Here is a 22,583-nt window from a genome sequence, read left to right as displayed (position 1 = left end):
CCCGAGCGTGCACCATTTTGGGGGGAAAAAGAAAACCCCTGGAAATGGCTAGCGCAGTAGTAACCCGGTGGTAATCGGGTATTGCTACTCACTGCCTGGTTACTGCCATGTTAACGCTGGATCTCTTATCGCCACCTCAATAGGTGTTGGTAAGGGCTCCCCACTGCATGGCCACATAGTGAGAGTTATCTCACCGCGTGGCCATTTTTCTTTCGGGTTTTATTAGCTGTGGAAAAAAGGGTCCTTCTGCATTGGAAAAACAGCCCCTGCTGTCAGCGCAGGGCCCTTTTTCCCGCAGCTTAGTAAAATGATTCCTCAGTGTTTAAATCCTTGAGATGCCAGGATATTCCCGGAAGGATGGTAAACCTATCTGGAATGCAAAAAGGAAGAGCAGGAGGGTGAAGAAAGCAGATGGGTATGGAAAAAAGCAAGAAAGAGGACACCAGAAGAGCTGCTGAAGAAATGAGAGGACAATAAAAAGCATAAATGAAAGTAGTAGCATTAATATAACAAAACAACAATAAAACAAAGAAATGTTTCATTGTGATTAGGATAGACTGCTCTGATATATTATAAACGGCTACTTTTTGCATCTCAGGTTTTGCTCTCTTATCAAATGTTTTGACCCCTCTGCAGTGCCGTAGCGAGGGTGGCTGACACCTGGGGTGGGTCACCGCTGTGTGCCCCCCTCGGCTCGTACCCTACCCCCCGGAGCGCATTCTTACTTCAATTAGGAAGCGAGGAGTGGGCGAGAGGGCCGATCCGCCCCTGAGTGCACGTCACTGGGAGCTGCGTCCGTGCCGCTGGTTCCTTGCTCTCTCTGCCCCAGAACAGGAAGTAACCTGTTCCGGGGCAGAGGGAGCAGGGAACCAGCGGAGCCGACACCCCCCCCCAGTGGCGTGCACCCGGGGCGGACCGCTCCACCGCCCCCCCTTCCTACGCCACTGCCCCTCTGCCTTTAATATGATTCAATGCTACAGAAATGCAAAATACTATAAATGCTAATAATGTATGTCCAGGAAGGCAAATTTTAGATTTTTGGTATGTTCAAAACAATTCCTTTTATTGCTAGCATTTACATCCTTGTATTGCCCATTGATGTATTCAAACTTTTATGCAGGTACAACTGCAGATCAGATGTGTTCAAATTATATAGCAGCTAATATGAGATGTTTGTATGTGTGTGCATATATATATATATATATAGAGAGAGAGAGAGAGAGAGAGAGAGGAGAGAGAGATAAATCATTAAAAAATTTCTCTTAGACACAAAACTTGAGATTAAAAACGAGGCACAGCACAAATCTCTTGAGACTGGGGAGGAGTTGTAAAGCCTGTGTCGGGCAAGACATTTGCACGGGTCAAGCCAGGAGGAGGATGGAACGTGAACTTCTGAAACAGACCCACAAAGATGAGGAATAACTCCATTTTAGCAAGAGTTTCACCAATGCACATTCTTCGACCTTTTAAAAGAAAAAAAAATAGAGTAGTTAAATTTTTTGAAAACACTCTGAAATACGAAGAGGCGGTAGGGTTACTGCCGGGTTTGTGTTCAGCAAATTGGCCCTACCGCCGAGCTTGCGGTAGTTCTGTGTTTACTGCGTGCTATTTCCAGCACTAGAATTTTTTTTTTTTTTTTAAATTTTGTAGCACTGCCCAATTACTGCAGAGTTACCACTGGAGCCCTCACCACCTCCTAAAAAAAGAGGTGATAAGGTCTCCAGCAATAAATGGCTACCCAGCAATTTTTTTAAAGTACCACATGGCTGTTTACTGCTTCCTTAAAAAAAAGAGAAGCTTTTACCCGCTGTAGCAAAAGGTGGCCTGAGCATGAGACAATCCCACACACTAATGCCACCTCGGGCCACCTTTTACCATAACTTGGTAAAAGGGCTCCTAAATTAGGATTAGTGAATTGCAGTTTGTGTTGTACCCAGTCTGTAGAACAATTCAGAGTTTTAGTGAAAATCCTGTTCTGAATATGGCTGGGGTTAAAAGAAATTTGAATTAGATTTATTCAGGAGTATAAACCAACGGATATCGTTCATGACATTCAGATTGTAGCACAGTGGCTGACCATCCAGCCTCCTGGTAGAGAGATTAGATTATCCAAGACTATTTTTACATATGCAGAGTTCTTAAAAAAAATTAGTATGATACACTAAAGAGAGAGGCATTTTTGATATGACACCCAAAATCCAAGTGGGAAATATAGCTATTTTCAAAACAGAAAAACAGTCTTTTTTTTTGAAAATGGCTATTTGCTAGATGTTTTTGTGCTGTGTGTATTTATCTTTTTGGTCCATTTTCCAAAAAAAAAAAGTCCAAGTGAAAAATGTACAAAATCAAGCCATTGGGATGTAGGAGGAGCCAGCACTCTTAGTAGACTGGCCACATCCCAGGAGAGGAACAGGGCATCCTAGGGGCACCTCAGTGGACTTTAAATAAATGCTCCCAGATACATATCTCACCATTACGCCTTTATCTTGTCTGCTGAGTCCCCCAATATCCAACCAAAACCCACTATCCCCAATAGTGCACCACTGCAATAACCCTTATGGGTGAAGGGGGCACCTATATGTGGGTACAGTGGGTTTCTGGTGAGTTTTGGAGGGCTTACAGTTTTCATCACAAGTGTAACAGGTAGGGGAAGGTAGGGGAAGGTCTTCCTGTCCACAGTGCACTACACCCACCACTACACTACTCTGGGGACCTACATGCTGCTGTAGTGGATCAGAGTATTACATCTGAGGCTGGCATAGAGGCTGGTAAATAATGTTTTTAATCACCCTTTTTTTTGGGGGGGGGGGGGTTGTCAATGACCACTGGGGGAGTAAAGGGGATGTCATACCTGATTCCCTTCAGTGGTCATCTGGTCATTTAGGGCACATTTTTGTGCCTTATTCGTTATAAAAACAGGTGTAGCTCAAAGCTCAAAATACTAATTTGGATGTTTTTATGAGAATGTTACTTTTTGGATGTTTTTCTCTTTTGAAAATGAGCCTCTAAGCATGTTCAAACCCCTGAATACAAGTTTAACTGGCAAGCTGTGTAGAGAAACAAAATGTCACCATATAATTTACCTTTTAATAGTAAGGAATATAGTCATGAGGATCAGGAATGATATAGTGTTAGACCAGGAGAATTATCTGTGGGCCCAGTTTTCAAAGGACAGCTATGCTCCTAAATTGGCCTCTTTGAAAATGTTGTAAGGCTGAATGCCTAAATTTATACTCAACATTTCACAAAACTTCTACATTTAGGATTATTAAAATTGGGTGTCAAAAGGGGCAGAACATAATACTGGTTTTCCACATTAGGCTCATAATCTAGGCTCCTTAATCTAGGCAAATGAATGGTAAGCTTGCATTTATAAGGCTCCACCCTCCCCCCTCCAAAAAAATATCCCTGAACTCATACATTTAGGCTTCCAAAATAGAATCCTAAATTTTTGCACTATTTTCAGCCAAATGTAGGACCCTAAGGGATGAAGTTATCAATGTGGGTTACCATTAAGATGTGTGGAAGAATAGCCTAATAGTGCAGTGGATTTCTTCAAGGGGTATTTCTTAGAATGAACACTATGTATGAGGAACTTTTGACTCCCTTGTGTTTTTGGAAGTGCCATTCCTCTACTCTATTCCTTCAGATTGTTCCCTTTACTGTTAACCCCAGTTATTAGTAACTTCGTCTCATTGCTAAAACAGCATGAGTTAATGGTAAGAATTACTGAGTTGGATGAACCATCCCAAAGTCAGAAATAAAATCCAGATTACCTGCTGAAAAGGGCATGAATGCTTCCTGCTTTACAAATTTGCCTTCTGTGTCAAGAAAACGCTGTGGATTGAATTCCTTTGGCTTCTCAAACTGAGTCTTGTCTCGCAGTACAGATTCCAGGAGTGGAATAATGTATGTCCCCTGAAAAGTAGAATCAACTATAATGAAAAAATGAGTGTGGAAATACAAAGTGCAGGATTGGATGTTCTTTTGAATGCACTTTTGTGGCTGGCTGTGTGTGCCTGGGGACTGGGATGAAAACCCAGACCATAGACAAGACAGTCCAACCAGCCTTTCATTCTTTCTTTCTCCTGCCTCCAGATAATAGTAGCTATCCGTAACTTATATTTCATCTTTGCTATGTTTTGTTCTAGGAACTGTGTTCCAACCTGAGAATGCCACTTCCTATCCACTTGGAAGATCAGCTTTGTCCTTTCCTCAGGATGTAGTGCGTATAGTACTTGAAGTATCAGGTGTCATATCTTAAAATTGTCAGTCTTATTACATCCCGAGTCTAAGGCTATGTTGCATTCTGAATCTCAGCATTATATCAGCATAAGCTACTTTCAGCCTGAAGACTGAAGATATCTGCTGTTTTGAACCCTGAAAGTAAGTGTTGTCATAGTGGGACAGACAGAAGGTCTATCAAGCCCAGTCTCTTGTTTACAACAGTGGCCAATCCAGGTTACAAAGTATCTGGCAAGATTCCAAAACAGTAAAATAGATTTTATGCTGCTTATTCTAGAAATAAACGGTGGATTTTCCCCAAATCTTTCTTAATAATGGCTCATGGACTTTTCTTTTAGGAAGTTAACTGAACCTTGTTTAAACCCTGCTAAGCTAACTGCAGTTCCTCTCCATACCATTCCCAATGAGTGGGTATATGCTCTCCTAACAACAGATGGAGACGGAGAACTACCTAGTGACTTACCCATTTTCAAATCTCTGCTTAAAACTCACCTCTTCAATGCTGCGTTCGGCACCTAACCTTTCGTGAAATATAGTATTCCCTATCAGACGGACTCCACACTTGTCTTTAGATTGTACACCTGTGTTTTAGATTGTAAGCTCCTTGAGCAGGGACTGTCCTTCCATGTTAAATTGTACAGCGCTGCGTAACCCTAGTAGCGCTTTAGAAATGTTAAGTAGTAGTAGTAGTAGTAGTAGTAGTTATGTGATATACACCCAAGGTTGACAAGATAAATGCATTTGAATATCTGCCTGGCTGTTTCTTAATGTTTCACACCACAACCCAGTCTATTCTAACATAAATATATTTTCATAATCATTTTTTAAAATTAGAAATCTTACTTTTGGAATAACATAGCCTTTAAAATTGACATCTACTGTAGTCTCACGGGGCAGGTTCAGTGGCACAATATTAGCAAACCTCTGAATTTCATGAATAATAGCGTCCGTATAGGGCATTTGTTTCCGATGCTCAGTATGAGGTTGTGCTGTTCCTATCACTCTTTCTATTTCTTCTTGGACTTTACCTGACAATGAAGGAAAACAAAATATATATATTTCAGGTGTCAAACAATCATTCTTTCTACTGTGACAATTAAGGGCTGTCTGTTCAATGGTGGATATGAAAGCTTTCTGTCTTTTGCTTCATTCTTAGTTCTATTGTTCTTGGACTACTGCAATTCTCTTTTTCAAGGTCTGCCTAGCCACAACTCCAGACTTCAGATTGTTCAAATTACCACTGTAAAATTGCACCGTGGAGGTAAACATTATGATAGGGTTACCCTGCTACTATCTAATGAACATTGATTTCAACTGAATTTTCGTATTCCCTTTAAGATTCTCATTCTGACCCATAAGGCCTTTTGCACTGGTGCACCTTCATTATGTATAATGTTCTTTTAAAGCATAATCCTCAAGATCACTCTTCTCAGCATCATTTGCTTGTTGTCCCTATTCATATGAAAATTCATTTAGACTATATTTGTAATTTGTGTTTTCAAGTTGTGGTTCTAGTTTTGAGGAATGGATTACCATTTTACATCCATTCTGAGGTATATTTCATTAAATTTAAGGGTGCATTGAAAACTTACTATTATACTCAGTTTGTATTATACTTAGTTTGTTAATGGTGTTGCCCTGACAGCTTTTTCACTGTGGTTTTGTAATTCCTGTCTTGTGCTTGTGTTCTTTCCCATTTCTTTAATATATTTATGTTATTAAAAGTTTGTTATACCTCCCTTTCTGATGGACAACTCAGAGCAATGTACATATTAAAAATTAAAAATATAAATAAAAGAAGGGAAATAAATCCACTAAAATGGCAGAGTAACATACACGTAAAGGCAGTATACAATCAGCAAAATCTTCTAGGTGGAGTGGTCAAAAACCAATAGAAACAAATGGATCTTTAGCAATATCTTACATTTTTTCAAAGATAATTCTTTCTTTAAAGAAACAAGAAGAGTATTCCACCATAAAGATGTAACAAAAAAGAAAGCTTGCTGTTGAGTAGATTCCAGATGGGTACATGCAGGAGAAGGAGTGACCAAGCATTATTCATGATTGGATGGATCAAAGCAAGTAACCAGGAACATGTGGCATAATCAAAGCAGATAAGTAAGATGGAAGGTCTTCATATAATGCATGAAGAGTCAATGTGTAACCCATGGTTTATTTAAGAACATGTTAGAGTGAGTCCCAGGTAAAAGGCCATTAAGGGAGTGACTAGAGGACCCGGGAAGAACTCAGAGGGAATATAAGGGAAGCCCTGAGGAAAGGATCTTTTCTCTGGTTCTGCTTCTTGATACAGTATCAGCTCTGGGTGTAGGAGCTAGGAGTGACTGATAGTTCCCCTGCCAGATGACCCATTGTAAGAGAAGGGTCCTGTAGAATTGTGACCAGTGGATTGATTACCTGGAAAGCAAGCTGTTATATTGCATCAGCTATTATAGGAGCCAGAAACTCGGTGGATTGGGGAGTCCATCCGTAACCAGGGCTCGGGTGGAATTGTAGTCTATCTCTGACTGATAGTGAGATCGTTGGGGTGGCAGCCCGAAGGGAGAATGCAGTGATAGGAAGTCCAGCCCGGATGGTATTGAAGTATATCAGGAGTGTGAAATCTGCTCTGGGTTCTGACTAAGCTGCAGGACAGGCATGAGGGTTAAGCATGTGCATTAGCCCAGATGCATATGAATTATTGCTTATGATCACCTGGAGAGCAATATGAATTACAATTGTTTGTAAGAAGACCAATGCAGTGGAAACCATCAGTTAAGAGTTAATAAATGTTCCAGTTCTTTTAATCCTCTCAGTGTCATGTGGTTCCTGAGAGAATGAGCTGATGGGACCAGAGTGAGTAAGTGATGACCCTCGAGCTCCTTCTAACCTGGTATAGCAGGACTGGGTTACAAATGTATGTGTTTTGAATTGAAAGCGATAACGCACAGGAAGACAGTGTAACTTCTTGAGAATTGAAGAAATGTGAACATGTCTGCTAACCTTACAGAGGAATCTGGCTGCTATATTCTGTACTAAATAAAGACATCTGATCTGAGATTGTAAGATGCCTGCATAAATAATAATATAATAATCTAAACATGAAATAATGAACACAGTCAGAAAAAGAAATAAATTCTTGAAGTTGAAGACATATTGAATGTTGTTTATGGTGTGTTTGAAATTGAATTGTATCTTTGTTCCTTTGTGATCATTGCTGTCTCTTTTTGTTTCATTTTATTTTTCTGAAGTTTGGTACTGTAGACTGCTTAGATATTATTTTGATTGAATGGTATATCAAATGAAGTTGATGATGGTGATGATCATGATTCTCTCCTGTGTGCCAAGTGAGCTTCAGCAGATAAAAGTACTTGTGGTATAGCCTTCTTTCTGCTGCTGCAAAGACTCCCAGTTTGACCTCTGGAGAGTCAGGGTCCTCTGCGTCCAGCTTGCCTGAAAGGCTCAGCCCTGCAGCAGTGTCTTATCTCTTTGTGCCCAAGAGCAGGATCTGCTATTCTCAGAATAAGGACTGGGGTAAAGTTTCAGATACTGGATCAGCACTGGGACATAACTCCATATAACTTTCTCAGCACCCTATATTGTTATATAAGATGGCATCTAAAAGAGCCTGTACTAGCTCATACAACCCTAACATCCAAATGCAACTAGCATTATACCCCACTGGATTAATTTTGTCATGGATATACGCCAATAAGTTTTATGCTGCTTGACAGATGGCAACCATATCTTCATAACTATGTGTTGACCAGTGATATTGACAGTCACTTAGACCACAAACACCAGTTTTCCCATTGTCCATCACTCCAGATGCTAGACGTTTTCATGACAAAATGCATCCCAACTGGGAGGCCTTGGGTGCCTTTCCCCCCCCCCCCCCCCCCCCCCCACACACACACACTTTGGGCTTGGGCCCCCTCCAGAACTGTAGCACCCCTTTACCTTTGCTGATGTGGATGCCAAGACCCTGCCAGCCAAATAAATACAGTGTCACCGCTCCCCTCCTCCTCGTGCTGCTTCCTTCCTGCTCTGAGCATGCTAGGGCTTCTTGTGTATGCTTAGAGCAGGAAGGAAGCAGTGTGAGGATGAGCGGAGCAGTGACATTGTATTTATTTGGCTGGTGGGGACTTGGCACCCTCAACAGCAAAGGTATGGTTAGCACTAGTAGGGGAAGGGGGAGAGAGGAATGCATTGCCTCCCTCTCTCTCAGTCCACCCCTGGTAACCCCCCAAATTGCAAGGCTGACAGTGCTACTGGACTGGAATAGCCACTTTTGACAAGTGAACAACTACATACTTCTGCAATGAGGCTGGGGCTATTCAGGAGCCCCATGGATCTAGAGTACTGGCTGCTTCCTAAAAAATTAAGAAACAAATACTGAAGAACTAACTTAATTTTGCAACTTTGAATGTACTGAGTGTTGTTCAAGTTGGGAAAAATGGAACAAATTTACAGTGAGCTGCTGAAACATCACATTGATGTGATCATCTTGATCAAGCTTCAACCACCAGAATCTGGTACAAAATAAATTTACAACCTCAACAACACTGACCACATACACCTGTATTTCTCTGGTGGACAGCACTATCTGTGGAATGTAAGATTTCTCATCAATGAATGAGGTAAAAGAATATTGATGTCCTTGGAAGCACTGTCAGATCATATTGTCTGGGCAACTCAATTAACCCTCCATTGGCTCGGGTTAAAAAAAAAGACCACTTGGGAGAGAAAAAAGTACCTTTATATTATATGTAAACTGCTTTGATTGTACCACAGAAAGGCAGTATATTAAATTTCTTCCCCTTTCTCTTTCCCTCTTGAGGATGCTAGATTCTGGTAAGTGATCTAGTCCCTGGACAATGGAAAATGTGAGGGTCATGCTTTTTTGCCTCCTTTTCACTAGAGTAAAGGACATTGAGTGTGTTCCTTCATCCAGTGGAAGGGCTGCTGGGTAAGGGTTGACTCTTTAAAAGATGATGCCAGCAGAAGAATAGTCATAACTGGGTCAGACCAGTGGTCCATCTAGCCCAGTATCCTGCTTCCAACAGTGGTCAATCTAGGTCACAAGTACCTGGCAAAAACCAAATAGTAGCAACATTCCATGCTACTGATCTCAGGGCAAGCAGCGGCTTCCCTTATGTCCATATCAATAACAGACTATAGACTTTTCCTCCAGAAACTTGTCCAAACTTTTTTTAAACCCAGATATGCTAACTTCTGTAACCACATCCTCCAGCAGTGAGTTCCAGAGCTTAACTAATTGTGTAACTTATCTGGATAGGGGCTGATTTGTTGCTGCTATTCATATAATTTTTCCATGTGCTCTCATTCTGCCTTTTGACCATTTAGTGATTTAAAAAGGTAGCTACTATGCGGCAGTAAAAAAAATGCAATTTACTGCAGTGGTATTTACTGTGGAGTAAATACCACTGCATTTTATTTGTCATGTTGACCCCTAGTGGTAGTACCAAGAGACTGCTGCTAGTGGTCAACTGGTACCTTTTGAACACTGGTCCAGGAGCAGGAGCATTCAGGGATTGCTCCGCCTCACAAATTACCATCAAGAAAACCTCCAGTAGGTGCTGGAGTGGGATCTGGGGTGGGCGTTCTTTCCTGGTAGGGGGAAGGTTTAGGGAGTCTTGCCTCACAAGAGTCTTGCATAGTAGGGGATGAAAAAAGTTGATGCTTTTTCACACCTGCCCTTTTATTTGCACTTGTATGTGTATTGGGGCAGGTGCAAACGCCAATGTGGAAATGTATCCCCATTCATATGTTTTTCATATGCAAAATGGAGAATACATGAAGATTTTTAGCCCAATGAAGCCATGCCTATAACTCTTCCTCTTGAAACCTCTACCATTTACACCTGCATGTGATTGTGTGAAAATACTTCTTTTTACTACTACTACTACTTAACATTTCTAAAGCACTACTAGGGTTACGCAGCGCTGTACAATTTGACATAGAGGGACAGTCCCTGCTCAAGGAGCTTACAATCTAAGAGACAAGTGAACAATCAGTTAGAAAGGGGCAGTCAAATTGGGGCAGTCTGGATTTACTGAACGGTAAGAGTTAGGTGCCGAACGCAGCATTGAAGAGGTGGGCTTTAAGCAAAGACTTGAAGATGGGCAGGGAGGGGGCTTGGTGTAAGGGCTCAGGAAGGTTGTTCCAAGCATAGGGTGAGGCGAAGCAGAATGAGCGGAGCCTGGAGTTGGCGGTGGTGGAGAAGGGTACTGAGAGGAGGGATTTGTCCTGTGAACGGAGGTTTCGGGTGGGAACGTAAGGGGAGATGAGGGTAGAAAGGTAGTGAGGGGGCGGCAGACTGAGTGCATTTGTAGGTAAGAAGGAGAAGCTTAAATTGAATGCGGTAACTGATTGAAAGCCAGTGAAGTGACCTGAGGAGATGGGTGATATGAGTATATCGGTTCTGGCGGAATATAAGACGTGCAGCAGAGTTCTGAACAGATTGAAGGGGGGATAGATGGCTAAGTGGGAGGCTGGTGAGGAGTAAGTTGCAGTAGTCAAGGCGAGAGGTAATAAGAGCGTGGACGAGAGTTTGGGTGGTGTGTTCAGAGAGAAAAGTGCGAATTTTGCTGATGTTAAAGAGGAAGAAGCGACAGGCCTTGGCTATCTGCTGGATATGCGCAGAGAAGGAGAGGGAGGAGTCAAAGATGACTTCGAGGTTGCGGGCAGATGAGACAGGGAGGATGAGGGTGTTATCAACTGAGATAGAGAGTGGAGGAAGAGGAGAAGTGGGTTTTGGTGGAAAGACGATGAGCTCGGTCTTGGACATGTTCAGTTTCAGGTGGTGGTTGGACATCCAGGCAACAACATCGGATAAGCAGGCTGATACCTTTGTCTGGGTCTCCGCGGTGATGTCTGGTGTGGAGAGATACAGCTGGGTGTCATCAGCATAGAGATGATACTGGAAACCATGAGATGAGATCAGGGAGCCCAGGGAAGAGGTGTAGATTGAGAAGAGAAGGGGTCCAAGGACAGATCCCTGGGGAACATCAACAGATAGCGGGATGGGGGTGGAGGAAGATCCATGAGAGTGAACTCTGAAGGTGCGGTGGGAGAGATAGGAGGAGAACCAGGAGAGGACAGAGCCCTGGAACCCAAATGAGGACAGTGTGGCAAGAAGTAAGTCATGATTGACCGTGTCAAAAGCGGCGGATAGATCGAGGAGGATGAGGATGGAGTAGTGGCCTCTGGATTTGGCAAGGAACAGGTCATTACAGACTTTAGAGAGTGCTGTTTCTGTCGAGTGTAGAGGGCAAAAACCGGATTGAAGTGGATCGAGGATGGCATGGAGATACTTCTAAAATAACCTTCAAAGCATCCTCAAGAGTTGAATCTTGATGCAAGTATTCTGCTTCAGTCCCTCAGAGCCCAACAAAGATAAGGAGGTTGGTCTTTTCATTCACATCTGTAGCCCTCTGAATATCCATAATGGATAGCTATCCAAAGAGTCTGCTATATGTGTGGACCTGTTTTAGATATAACACAGAAACTGCACATGTTCAGGTCTGGATGTGTGCAATTCTGGGAATATTTTAGAATAGAATCTGTAACATAAACACTGAAGAGAGGATCTTCAGCAACTAGGTATTTCAGAACTCACATGGGTAGATTACATCTACTTGCATGTGAAACTTATACATAAATTTATAGTTAACTACCACAGTTAGAAGTGATGCCAGAAATTCAATACCAGGCTGTTTCCAGTGACCAGCATTGAATATCTGTTTTATTTTTGGCCACCAAGAACATAGTCAGTCAAGTCTACATTTGACGTTGGCTGGCTAAGTTCATAGTGGCCACAGTTAGACCTGCTATTGATGTTTGGCTGCAATGCGCTGAAGACCAGTGGATAGCTGGTTATATCATGAGAAATAATCGGTTATCCGCTAAGCACTAACCAGGAATATTCAGCAGGAGACAACCAGCTATCTCCCACTGAATAATCGGTGGATAGCCAGTTAAGTACCGTTTAACCAGCCAGGTGCCATTCCTGGCTGGTTAAATGGTTTTGAATATTGGGGGACATGCTGATAATTAACAACAGAGACTGCAATCCTTATTTATTTTCAACCTGGAGGGGAAACAAGCAACAGGGGATTAAGGAGGAGAACTTCCTTAACCCCTCCTGTAAAAGGCTGTCCCTAAAGAACACTTTGTACAAATCTACACATGCAAGGGAGCTGCTGTTCATCCTGGCATTGATATATGGGGATATACATGTTTATTCCTTTTCTGAAATGGTGAATATACGTGTAGGGCCCTGTTTACTAAGCTGCATTATAGGCACGTTAGCGTCTTTAACGCACGTTAACTATGCACGTCCATTAACCGTGTATGTGCCTACAATATACCTATAGATGCCTACATGGTTACTGCGCACATTAATTGTAGGCACGTTAAAAATGCTAGCATGACTTAGTAAACAGGGCTCATAAATTTTAGGTTCGCTAAAGCCACACCACCTTGCAATCTACACATAGAGCAGATTACACATGCAAATAATGCCTTTCTGAAATCGGGCCTTATATGTATATGCAGTCCTTTTACAGAGGTGCAGGAAAAAATGGCCTTAGCGCACCAAGGCCATTTGTTTCCGTAGCTGTAAAGTGGCCAGTTTCTAATTTCCGGCATTAATGGCCACATGCCAGTGGTGTCAGTAGTGTGTGGCTATTTAAAAAAGATTAGCACGTGAGTCCTTACCGCAGCTTGGTAAAAGGACCCGTTTGTGATATACACATGTACGTTCCAGTATTTACACATATGAATCATGATTAAGGCTAAACAGATCCTTATTTTTCTGTTATATTTAGACATTAATAATACTGTTATTGTTGATAAAATTCACCAGGGATTTATGAGGATATCTTTTCATTTTTTTTAAGTGGGGTAAACAGTAAATCAGAGAAACACACAAATGGCATAATCTCTGTTGAAGAAGAATATTAGACTTTAGTTCCAGTACATCACAAATCATGTCTTTCTGAAATCTGAAGCTGAGAAATTAAATATTGCTCTTTTTCTCCAAGCACAAAAATAAATGCAATGGAATCAAATTTGGAATATAATATTTTTGATAATGTATCTAAAAATGTATAGATGAACTTAAATAAAGTAGAATTTATATAAATGTACAGTGCAATCCACTTAAGTGCAAGGGTGTGGGCCAAAGAAATGCATGCGGTTAACCAGAGCGTACACTTAACCGTTGTAACCCAAAGAAGCTTGTCATCTGATAAACATATGCACAGTACTGTTTATTATTATACGTACAGTATACAGTCTCAGTTAACTGACATTAGACTTACTTGAAGTAATCAGTTATAGTCCTCTGTACACTCTTGGGTCTGTGAGTTCCATAGACTATGTCTGCCAGACGGTAAAAACTGTCATAGCACTGACATCCAGTGGCCTCCAGATAGGCCCGCACGGTGTTGAGACTCTCCAGCGCTCTTGCAAAAGTGACAGGAGGAGGTTGTTGAATTTCATCAGCATGTGCCTCGCTGCTCATTTCTTCATCTGTTCCATCATCAGCCATTGTTGCCTGTGTGTAGGCGCATATCTCGACATCAGTGCTGTCTTCAGCTGTTTGTAGATTGTAATCAACAGCTATGTAGCGATGGAACTCCTCTTCAGTAACACCAGCTGGGATGTCAATAACCTGTTCATATGATGCGTTTGCAACAGCTGCATCTGTTTCGTCCCTCTCCACATCCTTAACAAAGCTTGCCCACTTGTAGCAGTTCACAATGGCTGCCTGTGTAACATGATTCCAGGCTTCTTTCTGCATATGTAGGGAATCCAACAGTGATAGATTATGAGCCAGTTCAACAGCACGTTTATCCTTGCCAGTCTGGTCATCCATAACTTCATCAGACGACGTAGCACAAGAGCCGGATAATGTTGTTTGAAATTGGCTATTATGCCCTGATCCATAGGTTGGATCAGAGAGGTAGTGTTTGGTGGCAGGAAGACCACCTTGACGTTAGACAGCCTGACATCATCACTGTGTGCAGCACAATTATCACAAAGCAGCAAAATCTGACGCTTCTGTGCCCGCATTCTAGTGTCTAACTTCTTTAGCCACTGCTTCCAAATTTCCCCAGTCATCCACAAATTTGCGTTAGCCTCGTATGACACAGGAAGTTGCTTAACTTTCTTGAAGCAAGGGGGCTGTTTGCTCTTTCCAATGACGAGGGGTTCCAACTTCTCACTCCCATCCATATTGCAGCAAAGGAGGATCGTCAGTCGGTCATTCGATGTTTTACCTCCAGAAGTTTCGGCATGTTTGAATGCAAGTGTTCCATCAGGAATCGCTCACCAGTAGAGACTGTTTGCGTCAGCATTGAAAATGTCACGAGGTGCAAACTTGTTCAAGATGGTAGGAAGAACTGAAACAACCCAATTTTCAGCACCAAAGTCATCAGCGTTTTATTTCTCACCATGCTGTTTCTTGAATTTTATGCTGTTCCTCTCCTTCCATCTTTTCAACCATCCAACAGTGGCTTTGAATTCAGTTAGTCCAAGACTTTCAGCTAGCTGGTTAGCTTTTTCCATAAGCAGTGGACCACTGACAGGAAACTGTCTGCTCCTGACTCGAGAAAACCACTGAAGAAGAGCATCTTCTACCTCCTCAGCTTTTCCCACCCGTTTTCGTTTCCGTTGTGGAATTGTTTTGCCAGTCATCCAGAAGCTGGTCTTTCTACTTCAAGACACGTGACATTTGACTGGGATTGACACCATATTCTTTAGCAATAGATGCTTGACTTTGTTTTCTAATTTTTTAAGAACTTCTATTCGTTCAGCCAGTGTTAAAGTTTTACAGTTCCGCCATGATGACGATGACCTCGATGTATGCTCCAACATTCTGTCACTTATTCTGCCTGTGGCAGTTAAAGAGGCGGTAAATTTGAAATCTCGGTTGTCACACGCCAATCAGCATCCATATTCCATGTGCGCGCTTATGCGGAGTCTTTTCTGCAGAGAAGCGGTCTTAAACCATGCATATAAGCGAATCTTGCACTTATCAGTGGTGTGCTAAACTGAAGTTTGTCCCCATAGAAATTGATGGTGCCAAAAACGGGATTGAAGTATGGCATGCAGTTAAACAGAGCATGCGCTTATCCGACGTGCACTTAAATGGAGTGCACTGTATTTTAAAGCTCAGAAGGGAATGTATTGCTTAATTGAATATAATTTGACCTCAGTATGCATGTTTAGCCTGTAAGGTATTATAGAAGAACTAGTAAAAAAGGCCCGTTTCTGACACAAATGAAACGGGCGCTAGCAAGGTTTTCCTCGGAGTGTGTATGTTTGAGAGAGAGAGAGAGAGAGAGAGAGTGTGTGTGTGTGAGAGAGATGGAGTGTGTGTGTGTGTGAGAGAGAGAGAGAGAGAGAGAGAGAGAGAGAGAGAGAGAGAGAGAGAGAAAGAGTGTGTTTGTGAGAGAGAGTGTGTGAGAGACAGAGTGTATGTGTGTGACAGAGAGATAGAGTGTGACAGACAGAGAGTGTGTCACTCTCCTCTCTCCCTTGCCCTCCCCTGCATCCATGTCCAGCAACTGTCCTCTCTCCCCTGCCCTGCCCCTCCCCTCCATCCATTCATGTCCACCAACTGTCCTGTCTCTCCTGCCCTCCCCTGCATCCATGTCCAGCAACTCTCCACTCTCCCCTGCCCTCCAAATCCAGCAACTTTCCTCTCTCCCCTGCCCTCCATATCCAGCAACTGTCCTCTCTCCCCTGCCCTCTCTCCCCATTCATATCCAGCAATTCTCCTCTCTCCCCTGCCCTCCCCTCCATGTCTACCAATTTCTCCTCTCTTCCATCCCTCCCATCCATGCCCAGCGATTCTCCTCTGCCCTCCCCTCCATGTCCAGGGATGCCCCAAACCCCACCTTCCCCCCGGGTCCCAGTTCCAACCCCCCCCCCCCGACCGCCCTCTTCTCCCTAAACAGCCCTCCTTGCTTTCCTGCCGCGGCACCGCCCAGCCATAGCTTAAAACTGATTTTACTAACCTGACTGAAGTCGTGACTGCCAAAGAAGCAGCGTACAGCCGGCTCGCCTTCAGCTTTCCCCTTCTCTCTCAGCTGTGGTCCCGCCCTCATTTCTTGTTTACGCAAGGGTGGGACGCTGAGAGAGAAGGGGAAAGCTGAAGGCGAGCCGGCTGTACTCTGCTTCTTTTGTAGTCACGACATCAGTCAGGTTAGTAAAATCAGTTTTAAGCTATGGCTGGGGGGCAGGAAAGCAAGGAGGGCTGTTGAGGGAGAGGAGGGCAGTTGGGGGGGTGGAACTGGAACCCGGGGGGAAGGTGGGGTTTGGGGCGTCACTGGACATGGAGGGGAGAGCAAAGGAGAATTGCTGGCCATGGATGGGAGGGAGAGGAGAGAGGAGAAATCGCTAGACATGGAGGGGAGGATCTGTGTCCAGGCACGCGGGTGGCGCTGAGCCACAGCTGTAAGTCGGGAGGGCAGCTGTTGAGCACGTCAGTGGCATCAGGCAGGCTCGAGCCACTTTTTTTTTTCTTTTCTTGTCAAGCTGTATGGTGGTTCAAATATGCGCAAGCCAGTGGGGGTGGGGGTGGATCAGCTGTCAGGCATGCATGTTTTTTTTTCGCGGGTTCTGAGGTGGACGTCATAATGGGTACGGTGATGTCAGCTTGAGCTACGAAGCCTAGCAGACCAACTCCAAAGAAGTCATGAACACAGGCAGCAAGACCAATAGAACGTTGGAGGTGAGAATTATTATATAGGATGTTCTTACTCTGAATCTCTGGATGTACTGCCATAAGCAAAAGCCCCCATCGAAGAGTACCGGCAATAGTCTCTGATCCAGCCATGAGCAAAGTAGTCAATACACTTATCAAATTGTCATCATGGAAATAGGAATTGGGATCCTCCTTTTCCTATGAATAATAATAAAAAAAGTAAAATATTATCTTCAATATCCTGATTTCATTAAGTTGATATTCAAAGCAATTTATCCAATTAACGTTAGTAGTCAATTGGATAATGTACCATTTCAAAATCTATGGCAAATGGCAGGTTAATTTTTCCCTGGATAACTCAAAGTTTATCCAAATATTAACTGGAAGGAATAGGTGGGGATTGGAGGCATGTTGGGATGTGGTTATGTTTTAATTAATCTGGATAATACACAAAGTAGGTCTAAATTAATTGGATTGGATATCTGATTAACTGTAACTTTCTTTGTTCAGGGGTGCTGACTTAGGGGCCCTTTTACTAAGCTGTACTAAAAAGTGGACTGCGATATCAGTAGCTCAGGGCTTTCCTATGCGCTGAGGCCACTTTTAGCTTATTCAGGACAGTCTTTGTTATCTTCCTTTTTTCTACTCTTACCATTTTTAGTAGGCATTCAAGAGTTCCACAGGGGACAGAGGTGGTGAGGATTTATCAATGTGGGCTACCATTCAGACATATCATTTTACTGTTAACCCCAGTTATTAGAGTAATACTCCATGAGAATGTGATAACAGTGGTTAGCATATCTGGGTTTAAACAAGATTTGGACAAGTTCCTGGAGTAAAAGTCCATAGTCTGTTATTGAGATGGACATGGGAAAACCACTGCTTTCCCTGGGATTGGTAGCATGAATGGTGCTACTAACTGGGTTACTGCCAGATACTTGTGACCTGGACTGGCCACTGCTGGAAGAGGCTACTAGGCTAGATGGACCATTGGTCTGACCTAGTATGGCTATTCTTAAGTTCTTATAAAATGGCTGCATTTCCTATTTTATGTGTTAACAAGCCGTTAAGCCCATTAAAACGGGCAAGATTTTTTATTTCTGAAATGCAATTTAAAAGTTGATGAACGTAATGTGAGTTGATGTGTGTGGAGGGGCATAATCGAACGCAAACGCCCATGTGTAAGAACGTCCATCTCCGAGAACGGGTCCGTGAAGGGGTGGGCCGAATCTTATTTTCGAAAAAGATGGACGTTTATCTTTAGTTTCGAAAATACGGTTTGTGCCAGGCAAATGCATTGGATGTGGGCGTTATTGAGATGTGGGCGTTTGTTTGAGCTGGGCGTTTTCGTTTTTCAGCGATAATCGAAACCGAAGCATCCCAGCTCAAAAACGACCAAATCCAAGGTTTTGGGTCGTGGGAGGGGCCAGGATTCGTAGTGCACTGGTCCCTCTCACATGCCAGGACACCAACCGGGCACCCTAGGGGGCACTTTTAAAAAATAGGAAAAAACATTAAATTACCTCCCAGGTGCATAGCTCCTTTACCTTGGGTGCTGAGACCCCCAAATCCCCCCCAAAACCCACTCCCTACAACTCAACACCATTACCATAGCACTTAATGGTGAAGGGGGGCACCTACATGTGGGTACAGTGGGTTTTGGGGGGGATTAGAGGGCTCCCATTTACCACCACAAGTGGTACAGGTATGGGGGGATGGGCCTGGGTCCGCCTGCCTGAAGTGCACTGCATTACCCACTAAAACTGCTCCAGGGACAGGACTTGTTGCTGCTGTATAACCTTGGCACAGCAGTTCACACCGTAAGACTAATCTCGCTGAAAACATCCTTTATTTCAACAACTGCGTTTACTCACAGTTAACTGCAGATCAGAGGTTGTGCCCCACTGGCAACGAGTCTCCCTGGTACTAAGATTAGCAGTAGCTCAGAGCTGGCAGAATGGTGTACAATGCCCTCTTTCAGCAACATTCAAGGTAAGAACTAAGTTCTGTAACGTGGCTAACACACGAAAGGGATCTAAAACTGTCTTACAAAAATGACTACTACCAGGGACAAAACAGGGCACACTCTGACCCAGAAGGCAGGGGGGAAAGCACCATGGGAGAAGAGCCTACCAACTACCAACATCGTGAGACTGTAACACAAGCTAGTGAAATCACGGAGCCCAATACCCTACTCCCACCACAATGCAATGCTGATGTGACCCTGCAGTGCACCCGAGAGCCACATCTGACCCAGGGAAAGGCTGTGAGAGGATCGAACACATTCTGCTGTCATGGAGGTGGGTACGGAATTGGAGGGTGGCATAGAAGCTGGGAAATAAGGTTTTTGCAAGTGGGGTTTTTTTGGTGGGAGGGGGTTAGTGACCACTGGGGGAGTCAGGGGAGGTGATTCCCAATTCCCTCCGCTGGTCATCTGGTCATTTAGGGCACCCAAAAAAGTGCCCTAAATGACCAGATGACCAGCGGAGGGAATTGGGAATCACCTCCCCTGACTCCCCCAGTGGTCACTAACCCCCTCCCACCAAAAAAAACCCACTTGCAAAAACCTTATTTCCCAGCCTCTATGCCACCCTCCAATTCCGTACCCACCTCCATGACAGCAGAATGTGTTCGATCCTCTCACAGCCTTTCCCTGGGTCAGATGTGGCTCTCGGGTGCACTGCAGGGTCACATCAGCATTGCATTGTGGTGGGAGTAGGGTATTGGGCTCCGTGATTTCACTAGCTTGTGTTACAGTCTCACGATGTTGGTAGTTGGTAGGCTCTTCTCCCATGGTGCTTTCCCCCCTGCCTTCTGGGTCAGAGTGTGCCCTGTTTTGTCCCTGGTAGTAGCCAAAAAAGTGTCCTAAATTCTCGCTAAAAACGCCTTTCTTTTTTCCATTATCGGCCGAGCGCGCCCATCTCTGCTCGGCCAATAACCACGCCCCAGTCCCGCCTTCACCACGCCTCCGACATGCCCCCGTCAACTTTATTCATTCCCGCGATGGAGTGCAGTTGAAGACGACCAAAATCGGCTTTTGATTATACCGATTTGGCTGCCCATGGGAAACGGACGCCCATCTCCCGAACATGGGCGTTTTTCTCCTTTCGAAAATAAGCAGGATAGTACACTTTTATATACTATGTTCTTTGTGTAAACAGCAAATAGTCAAAGCAAGAAATGAGTGGATGTGTACAGTTCAGTTTTATATACTACGTTCTGAGAGAGAGGTGCAAGGAGTCCCTGTGACAGTGGAGGGTCAGTCGCTCCTTATAGCCAGTTGTTGAGATAGAGAGAGAGAGAGAGTGAGAGTGTGTATATGTGTGTATGTATGTGTGTGTGAGAGAGAGATAGATGCTAGGAGTCCCTGTGACAGTGGAGGGTCAGTCACTCCTTATAGCCAGTTATTAAGAGAGTGAGAGAGAGTATGTGTGTGTGTGTATGTGTGCATGTGTGTGTGTGTGTGTGTGTGTGAGAGAGAGAGAGAGAGAGAGAGAGAGAGAGAGAGAGCTGCTAGGAGTCCCTGTGACAGTGGAGGGTCAGTTGCTCCTTATAGCCAGTTGTTTGAGGCAGCAAAGCAGGGCTTGTTTGTCAGTTGTGTGTGTGTGAGACAGAGAGAGAGAGAGAGAGTGCTGGTAGGAGTCCCCTGTGACAGTGGAGGGTCAGTCACTGTGTATAGCCAGTTGTTTGAGGCAGCAAAGCAGGGCTCATTTTTGAGCAGTGTGTGTGTGTGTGTGTGTGCACTGCTAGGGGTCCCAGTGAGAGAGAGTGAAAGTGTGTATGTGTGTGTGTGTGAGAGAGAGAGAGCTGCTAGGAGTCCCTGTGACAGTGGAGGGTCAGTCTCTCCTTATAGCCAGTTGTTAAGAGAGTGAGTGAGAGTGTGTGTATGTGTGAGAGAGAGAGCTGCTAGGAGTCCCTGTGATAGTGCAGGGTCAGTCGCCCTTATAGCCAGTCGTTTTTGAGGTGTGTGTGTCTGTTAGTGAGAGGAGAGGGGGGGGGGGGGGGAGAGAGACAGAATGGGAAAAAGGTGAAGAACTTCAGCTGTGGTGGGAAGGGGGAGGTGTTGCGCTCTAAGCAGCAGGGAAATCGACCACTGTGATGAAAGAGAGGAGATAGCAGTTGTATTCCATTGCCTGAGTTTTTGCGGCAGCAAGGTCACATTTAGCAAACCATCGTTTTGTTTTTTAATTAACGATCCCCACAGCAAACATGGAGATAGATGGTTTGCAACGATGGAACGGACCACTGTGATGACAGAGAGGGGATCAGTTCCCTGTTCAGAGCTGCTGTCGGACGATCCCCACCCGGTGTTCGCCGGTCACCCGTTTGTCTCTGTCCCCGCCGGTAATGTTCATCCACAGCAGCAGCCGGTCAGGAGCGCTGGCATGGGGTGGCCCAGGACGCGAAAAGCAGGCGTACCCGCCCGTGTTTGGCGAGTGATGGTTCCCAGCTGATTTCAACGGCACGTACAGAGAAACCTGTGACTTGACGTCGGGAGAGAGTTTTTTTCATATCTTTTTATATTTTTAGTTTTATACAGTTGTTCTTATTGGAAGTTTTCCATTTTAGGTACGTGTCCTATTTTTTTTTATAACATTTTGAAATTTAATTTTAATATATTTCGGTGTAGATGTATAGCCTGTTATATACGATATGTTTCTATATATATTCATGTTTTATAATTGTCATAGATGAATTGCTTGTTTCATATATATTATATTTTCATGTTCATAATCTCATGTTTTATTATCTCATGTTTTATAATTTTATGTTTTATGATAATATGTATATGTTGATATGGGTACATTGAATTATGAGTTTACATATGCATATATTTTTCATTAGGTTTGGATGTGGGTATAGCGACGTGATGAATGGTTCTCTTAATCATATATGTGTTTTTGAATAATTATTAATTATTATTATCATTTATATATATTTTAATAATTTGATGATGATATGACATACTATGTTTTTTAATTTATTTATTTTTTTATATTATTTTATATTCATGATTTTATGTGTTTGTCTATTTTTAGCCCCTGATGCAGCCCCTTTGGGCAAAACACGGCCTGTGTCGGGCATTGTTCTGGTATACAATATTATTAATAAAATGTTTGCATGTCATATTGATCTTCTGTCTTGTTTTCCACATTGGAATTTGCAGATCGTTTGCCTTGCTGTTTCTTGGGCCATTTTATAGAATGCAGTACACATGGTTTTATTGATCTATGAATGCATAATCAGGTGCTGATCCAATGCCACTCCCAAATACACTGTCTCTTTCTGTACTGTAATCTCAGTATTATTTGTTCTTAGAACAGGAGGCAGTACAAAAGATTTGTCTCACAAGACAATTAGGGCTCACGTAACAAGTGCAGTTTTGCTGTATTGTGAGCTTCTGTTCATTTATTTTTTCCACAAGGAATACAAGACTGAGTAACTGTTATCCTGTCCAGAGGAGATGAAACTGCATCATCAGAAGTGTATCATGGTAGGCCTATGAGCTAATCAGCTTGCTCCAGGTGATGTTAGATATAACTGAGGTAAGCACAGTTGCCCCCTCAATCAATGCTAGATACCCAACCTGTCTCTACCTACC

General features: G+C 43.5%; 1 protein-coding gene across 1 annotated transcript in view; it reads right to left on the bottom strand.

The window, feature by feature from the left end:
• Positions 1-1,091: 1,091 nt before the first annotated feature.
• Positions 1,092-22,583, bottom strand: part of LOC115467067 (cytochrome P450 2K6-like) — a 73,640-nt gene continuing 52,148 nt past the window's right edge. Inside the window, exons 6-9 of the mRNA XM_030198746.1 lie at positions 17,038-17,179; positions 5,089-5,273; positions 3,777-3,918; positions 1,092-1,463 (exon numbers count right to left, since the gene is read on the bottom strand). Of these exons, the coding sequence (XP_030054606.1) occupies positions 1,282-1,463; positions 3,777-3,918; positions 5,089-5,273; positions 17,038-17,179 (651 nt within the window). The 3' untranslated portion in view covers positions 1,092-1,281. The remainder of the gene's footprint in view (positions 1,464-3,776; positions 3,919-5,088; positions 5,274-17,037; positions 17,180-22,583) is intronic.

This window comes from Microcaecilia unicolor, chromosome 3 (genome assembly GCF_901765095.1).
Source record: "Microcaecilia unicolor chromosome 3, aMicUni1.1, whole genome shotgun sequence".
Taxonomy (NCBI): domain Eukaryota; kingdom Metazoa; phylum Chordata; class Amphibia; order Gymnophiona; family Siphonopidae; genus Microcaecilia; species Microcaecilia unicolor.
Note: the sequence above shows the minus strand (reverse complement) of the source record. Positions and strands in the feature narration are given on the sequence as shown.